The 9984-nt window shown below is 38.4% G+C and overlaps 1 protein-coding gene and 1 long non-coding RNA gene across 2 annotated transcripts in view; one reads left to right on the forward strand and one right to left on the reverse strand.

Moving 5' to 3' along the window:
* Positions 1–1665: 1665 nt before the first annotated feature.
* LOC111861379 (gamma-aminobutyric acid receptor subunit beta-like) overlaps positions 1666–9984 on the reverse strand; it is a 32309-nt gene continuing 23990 nt past the window's right edge. Inside the window, exons 4-8 of the mRNA XM_023845896.2 lie at positions 8209–8354; positions 6571–6728; positions 6016–6300; positions 4741–4965; positions 1666–3428 (exon numbers count right to left, since the gene is read on the reverse strand). Of these exons, the coding sequence (XP_023701664.1) occupies positions 2986–3428; positions 4741–4965; positions 6016–6300; positions 6571–6728; positions 8209–8354 (1257 nt within the window). The 3' untranslated portion in view covers positions 1666–2985. The remainder of the gene's footprint in view (positions 3429–4740; positions 4966–6015; positions 6301–6570; positions 6729–8208; positions 8355–9984) is intronic.
* LOC117282073 lies at positions 3401–4857 on the forward strand. Its single transcript, XR_004512672.1, has 2 exons — positions 3401–3489; positions 4795–4857. It is a non-coding gene; the product is annotated as an uncharacterized LOC117282073 (long non-coding RNA).

The raw sequence follows: 9984 nt of genomic DNA on the forward strand, positions 1-9984 counted from the left end.
TGATTTCACAAAGGAAACAACAAGTTTTTGAACAGGTGGTCTAAATATTTTCATCGTCAGGTTAAGGAGGAAAGGAAGTTGGGAGCCATTAGTGAATTTTGATGAGTGACTGAACTAAATTCATGGAGGGAAGTCCCTTTATTTACCCCCCCCCCCCAGAACTTAATTGTCTCACACTGTATAGCTACACTTCTTTCTTAACCTCTGTACTAAATGGACACAAGTGGTGAGCTTCATGCCCTGGCCACATTACCTTCAGGAGTCATTGTGTAGGAGGCTGAATGAGTTCTCAGAGCCAGTCTGGACAATGTGGCTATGTCAGTCAAGGTTGCATCATCAAATAGTGACAGGAACCAAAATTATCACACTGCAGATCTTGTTGAAGACACAGGATGTTTCTTCCTTTTCAAGGTGTTACATACCATCAAAGTTTTAGACAAAGTGTAATTAGTAATAAGCACGTTTGGATTGGTTGACTTAGGCTGGTTTGTACAGGAGCAGAATATAGCAGCAGAAAGCATGGAATATCAAACTGAGTCATCTTTATCATCCTTAAGACCTCTTTCTATGACCTCACTATAATAGATTTAAGTTGTACTTGTGAAACACAGATCATCTCCAAGTTTAGGGTGAATGATGTAAAATAAATTAGACATTTATGTAGTCATTATATATTTTTTCACATATTCTTACCATACATATCACAAGGAAAAGAAAGTTAAAATTTGGGGGAAAGATATTACATTTTGGCAGCATTAACAAGCTAAGGAGAGTCCTCTATGGATATGCAATTTCATGATAATTTTAATGTAACAGATATAATTCTCATTAAAATTATTGCGAATATATTGAAATAAAAAATTTTAAAAGACGAAAACACTGTAACTATTTTTACATTATTTCATGAACACTGCAACACCATTTGCACATGTCTGAATGCGCTGTCCATTCAGAGTTATTTTTGGCATTGATTATATAATTAATTTTCTTCAGTAATGACTGCGGCTTGATCAGAGATTGTCTCACATACAATCTCTCTGTTGTTAGTGGACAACCACTTAGGAATGTTTCAGTACGTCAGATAGTGGAAGGAGTGAGGATGTCTAAAACATTGAGGTTATTACATAGTGATGTATGTTGTTACACCATTATAAAATTACTGGTTCGCTTCCCAGCTTATGTTGGAAACCAAGATCTCACTGAACACACAGGCTTTTCCTACCATAATGTTGTCTACTCAAGATATAATGAATCCTTGAGAGACGTTTTAGGCAAAATAATAAAAGGTTCCCCCACAAATGTTTGTATTTAAAGTGTTCGATCACCTCTCTTAATGTAGATGTCTAATATATACATAGTATGCAATTTGCTTAAAACATTCAATCCCTTCTATAAATATTAAATTCTGTTGATCAGATCCAGTAATTTGCTGTGAAAGATACCACTGCTCTTTTGTTCTGATTTGAATTATGGTACTCCATTACAATAATATTAAAATGTATCTTAGAGAGGTAGGATGGTGTGTATTGGATTGATCTGGCTCAGGATATGGACCAGTGGAGGGCTCTTGTGAACACAGTAATGAACCTTCAGGTTCCATAAAATGCTGGGAAGTTCTTGAGTAGCTACACAACTGGCGGCTTCTCAACAAGGGCCCAGCTCCATGAGTGAGTGTGTAATCATTACAATACATTGCAAAAAAAATAAAAAGCACAAATATTTAAAAATGTACGAGTATGTCAAAGAAACTCATTTCTGTATGAGAGTAGATGGTGTTCTTTTTTTCTTAATGGACAGGTTATTAAGTTTGAGGAATCATCACTAGAGGCTCTTCAGATGGGATATAAATATGATCATGACCTCCTAGATTTCCAGTTGTACTTCCTATGGAGTATGTAAAAGATTATGTCTATACCACACCTGTGTTAACTGTGCTTGATGACATTCAACATAGAATATGTGAAGTCATTATATCAACTGAACAAGAAATTTTGCAGTGACTTTGTGATAAGCTTCTGTATCACTTTTGTATTGGCAAAATAACCATTTTATCTCTTATGAAGAATCTATGAATATAAAGTAGGTTAAAGCTGCTGTTTCAATTCTTGTTTCAAACTTTGTTCAACTTTTTAACCTATAATAAACCCAAGGAAGGGATAGAGCAACAGCTGATCATTTTTATAAATTGCTGTTTTACAGAGTTATATCTTTGATTATGAAGTATCATAGTCATCTGAGAACCCTTAGATGACAGGTTTTAACACCCTCCATTCAGAATTTAATTTACCTTTATTTATCTGTATGCTTCCAATGGTTCTGTCATTCTAAAACTTCATGTAGTGGCACTTAATAATTTTAAAGTATCTACTCTTAACCTATTCCACTAGTTTTAAATCTGGTCAGTAATTCAGTTATAAAAATGTAGGTATAAGCGTTGGAGTGCACAGTATAGTGCTACTGTAATCAAACTCATCAGCAATGAGATTTGAATGATCAAGTCATGGTTAGATAAGCATTGCATCCAGTATGAAGGAAATACCACTAGATAATTCAAGAAACTTGAGTCATGACAGTATGACTATTACATCTGGTGTGGAGGACATGCCACAATCAAATTATGTTCATTTAGGGTGAAGTAGGCATCTTAATGTTTTAGTTGTTCTTTGTGTGTTCATGCCTGCATATATAATCATTCAACTTTAGTGGATTACAGACATTGACAAGCCATCTATTAGACTGAGGTGTAACAGACAACAAAATATCCAGACCTCTTAAAACACTATAATTCTTACAAAGTTATAATTACACATTTCCTAATTTTCATTTGTTTTCCTTGCTCTTGACGTTGTTAGGATGACTGTGAGTGGATACAGTAACACTTCAGACCAGTATTGGTCTTGTGTTCCCAACACTGTACTTAGTTAAAGTGTGTGTATTCTTTTAACAGTTCACATACCCCACCAGGACCGTGTTCAGCCCTCGGCTTCACTTTGGACCATGTGCAGAAGGAAGTACATAGAAAATCCAGTATGCGGCGTTGAACAGCATGAATGAAAACGGGAATATGATACGTGAATATTTGTCTATGACATTTACATCTTTAATCTTTGGCATTGAAGCTCTGATAGCAGTTGCTCCTCTTTTCAGCGCGTGGAAAACTTTGGGTTTGCTGTGTTGAGGAAGGTGACTTCTTGATCCCCGGAAACGCAAGCCGCCTGCAGACCGTACAGGGAAGGAATAGCCACCAGCAGCACGATTCATACGGAAACTTGGTGGAAACTTGGCAGGGTCAAGACCTTCGGCCGACGATGAGGAGTAATTGCGACTATTGTGTCGGTTGCGGATGGACGGGATGGGGGACATTCGCAGGTCCTGCAGTTCGATGATTTCCTGCTGCTGCTGCTGGTCAGACACCGATCCGGCTGGTGCTATACAAGAAGCATTGGTTGTGGTCACCACATATCTCTCTGAAGAGATTGTGTTTGGTAGGTTAGTATTATTGCAATCTCTCAAAAATTCTTTTATATAATGAGAGTGTAATGTTTGACTTGAAATGCAATTTTCTTGCACAGTATACTTATTATTTTGGAATATCTATATAAACTTTTATTATCTGTCTAAATAAACTGTATGTGGGTAATATTTATGTAGTCTGTGTTTTTTGTCTTGATGATTTTGAGTTTGAGTCATGTCACTTTTTGAGCTGTATTCTGGTGAATCCGGAGGTTCTATCAGATGACTTATTTGTGAGTATATATATGTGTGTGTGTGTGTGTGTGTGTGTGTCAGGAAGGACTTTGCTTGGATGATTGGTTAGTGTTCTAACTTATATGTTAGCCAATAAAAAGTTTCTTCTGGCATCACGGAAGATGTCTGCTGTAAAGAACGCTGAACTCTCCATTTCATATTTCATCTGGAAGCAGTGGATTTGAATGCGCAAGTTAGCCCAAACAGTGGTGCATCTGACTTGTGTTTGAGAAGTGCCTGGGTTCATATATCGACCAGGACATCAACTATCATGACAGTTTTTTTGTGTGTGTGTGTGTGCTTTTTTTCTCAAATCATCCAGGAAAGTGACAGAATAGTACCTGAAATTAAGTCGCTTCCTCTTCCTTCCACATGCTTTCCAATTCATTAGCCACCAGTCATTGTGACTTATTGCTATATAATCTTAAGCTGGTGCATTTGAATGCTGATTTTAGTAAAATCTTACATGTAGGAAATTTAACTCTAGGTTATTGACTTGGAATCATTTAAATTTAATGTTAAATGAGGCTTCCACTGTGTGTAGTCCAGTATGTTACAGAATCTGTAAAGATGTTCTGTGGATTTTTCGGTATTTCAATGGCATTATTTGTCAACACATTTTATACATTCAAGTGACAAGGCTCAAGCCCAAAAGTCAGTACAATTCATGAGATTGGCTACAAAACCTTAACATACTTTCTTTGTTTATGCCTCTTACTGCCAATATAAATGCCACAAGTTATGCAAGAACTGATAGATTATGTCTTGAAACACAAGAGAAATTTCCGTGTTCAAGCTAAGAAGCTGAAAATGTTGAAAACCAAGTACTTTGCATTCCCACACCTGTCATTGTTAATGTGTACATGAACTACATGCTGTCTGAAGACCAGCCTCTAAGCATCGCCGAGACTGGTTGATGACAGGCCTACTAGAATGTGCTTCTTTGTTTCAGTAAGTTTTCTGTTGGTGAAAGAGTTAGCGATTATTGCTTACCTTGTACAGTTATCTTATCCTCTGCCTCTTTAGTTTTCTTGGATTTCTTTTTAGCACGAGCTCCCCAGTAAGTATAATTTACAGCTGCATATTCGAGTAGAGCCGCAAAGACAAAGACGAAGCACATCACTAAATAGATGTCAATAGCCTTCACGTAGGAGATACGAGGGAGGGAGCTGCGAACACCTGTGCTAATTGTGGTCATTGTGAGGACAGTCGTAATTCCTGCAATGCAATGTGAGAAGGCATGAAGTGGAGACTGACAGGCCGACGCCAGAATGCTGTATTTTGTTATCAACAGACTAATGAATACTGCAGTGTGTTGCATTTGGAGTTCAGACAGCAGTGACTGAAGGGTGTTGTCTTCTGAGATATGACACCTTGTGGTCTGGTAGAAGTTCACCAACATTTCAGAGCAACATACTGCCTACATCTTCAGGGTCAAAGAATAAGCTGTCCAATCAGCAAGCAGATTCGTTGTTTGCTTCTTACTTCTTTGCTGGAGGCAGTATGAACCTCGAAAATGTTGGTGAATTTCTGCCAGACTGTACTGTGTCACATTACAATTATATTACAGTAATAAAACATTTTATCACAAACTCTTAACAGTTTTTGTTTGTAAGAACTCCCTTACTGAGTAATATAACATTTAGAGGTATTTAATTGTAAGAATACAATTTTTGGAAAAAAGATGAGCCTTATTTTACTGTGATGTGATTCTTTTGGGGGGGGGGGGCAAAGTAGCCAGTGGGTCACAAGATGACAAACGTGGAGGGCCACAGCTCTAGAGAAAACATAAATTGAGCTCACTAAGTTACAGCTGCCAGCATTACCAAAAATATATTTTATTTTCTTCTTTTAGAATGGTTTCCAAAATGTCAAAGATTGGTATATACAACATAATTTTGTCATTTGTTTTGTATGCGTATGAGACAGTCTGTTGTGTTAAATTACAAGTGTCTGAAAACAAAGTATACAGGAAATTGGGGTCTAAGAAAGATGAGGTAAATGATCAATTTAAGATATCAGGATCGCTAGGATAGTCAGTAGCATAGGGTTCGGATGGGGGAGATCAGAATTGCATACAAAACTCTGTTGCAAAACATCTTGGAAAATGTCAACTTGAAAGACCAAGAACCAACTTTAAGATGGATATTAGGGAGACAGGTTGTGAGATTCATATCCAAATTGCAAGTGTTAGTTTTAGTTGTACTGAAACTTCAGGTTCAGCTACCACAGTGTTGGTTGGTTAGTCAGTTATGGTTGTGTAGTTACCTAGTGCAACACGGGCGCTGGTTGCTTCGTGGTTGATCCAGAAGGAAACCCATGATAACATGACGATAAGTATTGATGGGAGATATGTTTGAAATACAAAATAACCAATGTTGCGTTGCAGCTTAAAGGAAAGCGAGAGTCGCTGGTAGTTGCCAGTGGCAAGCTTCTCTTTTCGATCATTGGTTTCACAGCCAATGATGGTGAATTGTGGCAACTCTGCTTCATCAACCCCACGAACTGGCGTGTCTTTCCAGTACATAACCACATCTGATACCGTGTAGCCATCTGAAAGTAACAATATATACTGTAAAGCTGCAGAGGAGACGGTTGTGGCGTGTTAGTTGTTTGTTTAACACTACTTTCAGTAGCTTCAGTACCCTTCTGTCTTCAGTATTTAGAGCAATCAGTGAAAGTAGTCTTAAATGCAAGTTTGAGAGAAAATTTTCTTGCTCCCCCTGCTGGAAAAAACCTGGCTCCCCCACAGAAACCTTCAGATTACATGTAAAATACAACAAAATTCAGAGCCCTGACAGAAATAATGTGAATTATACTCACAGCTTTCAATTTCGACAGTGCAGTTTTGTGAATCAAGAGGATAGTAATGAAGGTCCATCATACAAGCCAGTGTTGTGGTGAATCTCATGCCATATGTGATACTTCCATCACCATTCAAACGTACGAGTTTATTTCTCTCCGTAACATCATGCAGAAAACTGACAACAGAAAATTTATAAGATCAATGGACAGAGTTTTCGCATATACTGGTGTTTCTGAGCCATTTAGTCAATGTACCCCATGATTTCAGTGTGAAACTTCACATATCCCTTTTCAGTGGTTATGTAACTCTTTATGTCAAACTGTATGTTATAAAGTAGACGTTTTTAAAAACAGGACAAGATCTATGAACTTTGTCATTTAAGAAAAGAGATAAAGGTAAATAGGTAAATTTGTCCCTGTGATTGATTAATTAAATGCGTCATGTAGACATACTGGGGAGTGGAGGTATAGCTCCACTATTCTTGACCTCAGCATTGGATGGAGGTGAGTGGTCAGCTTCGTGCCCCTGCTGCTTTACCCCCTGGGAAAGATTCCCTGGTACCCATTGGATAGGAGACTTGGTGGGTCCCAGTGCTGGTTTGGACACTGTGAAGAAGATAACGATCTTTCCCCTGTTGAGAATCGAACCCTGGCAATCCAGCCCATTGCCCGTCGCTATAGCGACTGAGCTATCCTGGCTCTTATTTAAAAAGCAGAGAAAATTGTCAGGAGCTTTCCTTAAAGACACTTTGACCTGTATTCAATTAATCAATAAATTCTTAGTCTTTATGCAACTCAGGTATTTGAAACCACAAAAGGAAACCACACAGTTTGACTGTAACCTGTACCAGTTTTAATCTGATTAACGTATTATTTTTCTATGATCCATTGCAATACTTTCCTTCCATCTACTTTTAGATCTCCCAAGTGTTCCTATTCTTTCAGGTGTTCAGACCAAAACTTGTATTATGTTTCCCATTTTCCTTTGTATGGATGTGACTGGCTATGTGCTTGATGGCTGAGGAGTTGCAACTCAAGACCCAATAGGGGCAAGATTTGTCTCCTATCCATATCTTGCAGACCAGTTCTGGGGTCCACCCAGCCTCCTATCCGATGGGTATAGGGGGCTCTTTCCTCGGGGGTAAAGCAGTTAAGAGTGAAACTGACCACTCATCTCCAACAAGTGCCGAGGTCAAGAATACGTGGATATATACATCCAGCCTTCATTGTGTAGTGCTTAATTAGTTAAGCACAGGCACAACTTTACCTTTATACAAATACACATGTCTCATTCATATCATTGTTCTTCATATAGTGGTCTTAACAATATTAAGTGAAACATACAAGTTATGAAGCTACTCATTATGCAGTTTTCTCAAACATTCTACAAATTCACCTCTCATCAATCCAATTATCCCCTTCAACACCTTGTATTCAAAAACTCTCAGTCTGCGTTATTCACTTAATGTAAGACACCAAATTTCACACTCATATAAAACAGGCAAAATATGATTTATATACTTTAGTCTAAGGCCATCTGGTAGTCTCAGTGTGTGACACTCACTGAATTTGATCCTACTCGTAGATCTTGAAATAAAGCATACTAAGGCATAATTGAAGATAAAACAAAGGACCCAACGTACACCAGTACTTCACCTGTTCTTGTCATTGGCAAAGAATGTGTCAGGGACCCAAATCTTCTCAGCAAAATCTCCAGAGAGTGTCAAAATTTCATCATCTGTGCTGAACGCCAGTCGCTCATCTTTCCAGTATTGGTTCAGGTACATCGTGATGGTATAATCCTGCAACAAATGCCTTAATACAGAATGTGGTTAAAACAGGACTTCCTTTGTAATTACTAACAGCAGTCGTGCCTGCCAAAGGGGGGTGGGGGGAAGTCAGGCATCTGCCCCCTCCCAATCAGATCTTTGAAAAAATCGAAATTGAAGACGAAAAATAGATATTCCAAATAACAATAAAGAAATTATCTTTAATAAATTAATAAACGTAGACTTAAATGGCTTAGTGTGAATTTTCTGACTTCTTCCCTGAAAATTGGCTGTCCCTCCTTCCTGGAAAATATCCTATCCTTGCCACCAGCACTTCACCATTCTTAAACCAATCTACCATTTGATACAATATGGTCTCAGCACTGGCAGCATTGTAAAATACCCCACCCCCAGATAATAGTAAAACACAAGGATCTGCATTTATTTGTGTGTATTTGTTACACGATATGATAGACACGAACCATGTCATTTTTACATTCTTGTATAACATAGCATGAGAAAGTTCTGTGACGGTGAAAGAATGATCTCGAGATTTTAATAGATGTACACCGTCAAAATCTTGGACTTAATATTTTCACAGGGATACACTGTAGCATAGTTGGTTGAGACACTATGCTGCAAGCCAGAAGGCAGTAGGTTCAATTCCTGATGAGGTCATTAGATTTTTCAGTTGACCTAATCCTTCCAGGCACATTATGGCTCTGGGCTCAACTCAGCCTCTAACAGACATGAGTACCAGGAATCTTCCTGGAAGTAAAGGATGGCCGGCACGTAGGGCTGGCAACCTCAATGCCATCTGTGAGTAGATTGTCTAGAAAATGTGTGGGGGGCTTGATGTCTCACAACCTTATGGGCCTCCATGACCTGTTGCAGGGACAGCTTTACCTCTCTTTATTTTTCCTCCATGAAATTCAGTCTCTCTTCCTATAGGCACGCCTGAATGGTTGGACAGATTTTGTTCCTACTCAGTTTAGCCATCATATGCTTTATCAACATTGCTATTCGACTTTGCTTCAGAATATGCCATTAGGAAGGTCCAGGAAAACCGAGTGGGACTGAAATTAAATGGGAAACGTCAGCTGCTGGTCCATGCTGATGATGTGAATTTCCTCTTTTTATTCCTGAAAACCCTGCTGGTTTCACATCTTATATTGTTCAGATTATCCCTATTTATTTTGCTTGGATCCTGTAACCATTGCAGTTTGGCTTGTTTTCTTTGGTCTAGTAATTTTGAGCATCCTTCATCGAACCATGGCTTATGGTTCTTCAGCTCATAGTTACCTAGACTCTCTTTGGCAGAAATTATGATTTTCTCTCTAATAGTTTCCCAAGCTTTATTAACATCCACCTCAGTTTCCAAGTTTTCCAAAGCCGTGAACCTATTTTAGATTTCAACACAATACTGCTCCTTACCCTCTACTTCATTGAATTCCTTGAGATTGAACCTCTCCATATGAACTCTGTGTGTTGTTTGTTTGCTCACTGCCAGTCTTTCCCTAACCTTTGCCACCAACAGGTAGTGGTCAGTATCACAATCTGCTGCCCTGAATGATCATACATCAAGTATACTTGAGTGCTGTCTCCTATCTATCAAAATATGGTCTACTTGATTGTGTATCTTCCCATCAGGAGATGTCCAAGT

This window comes from Cryptotermes secundus, unplaced genomic scaffold (genome assembly GCF_002891405.2).
Source record: "Cryptotermes secundus unplaced genomic scaffold, Csec_1.0 scaffold289, whole genome shotgun sequence".
NCBI lineage: Eukaryota > Metazoa > Arthropoda > Insecta > Blattodea > Kalotermitidae > Cryptotermes > Cryptotermes secundus.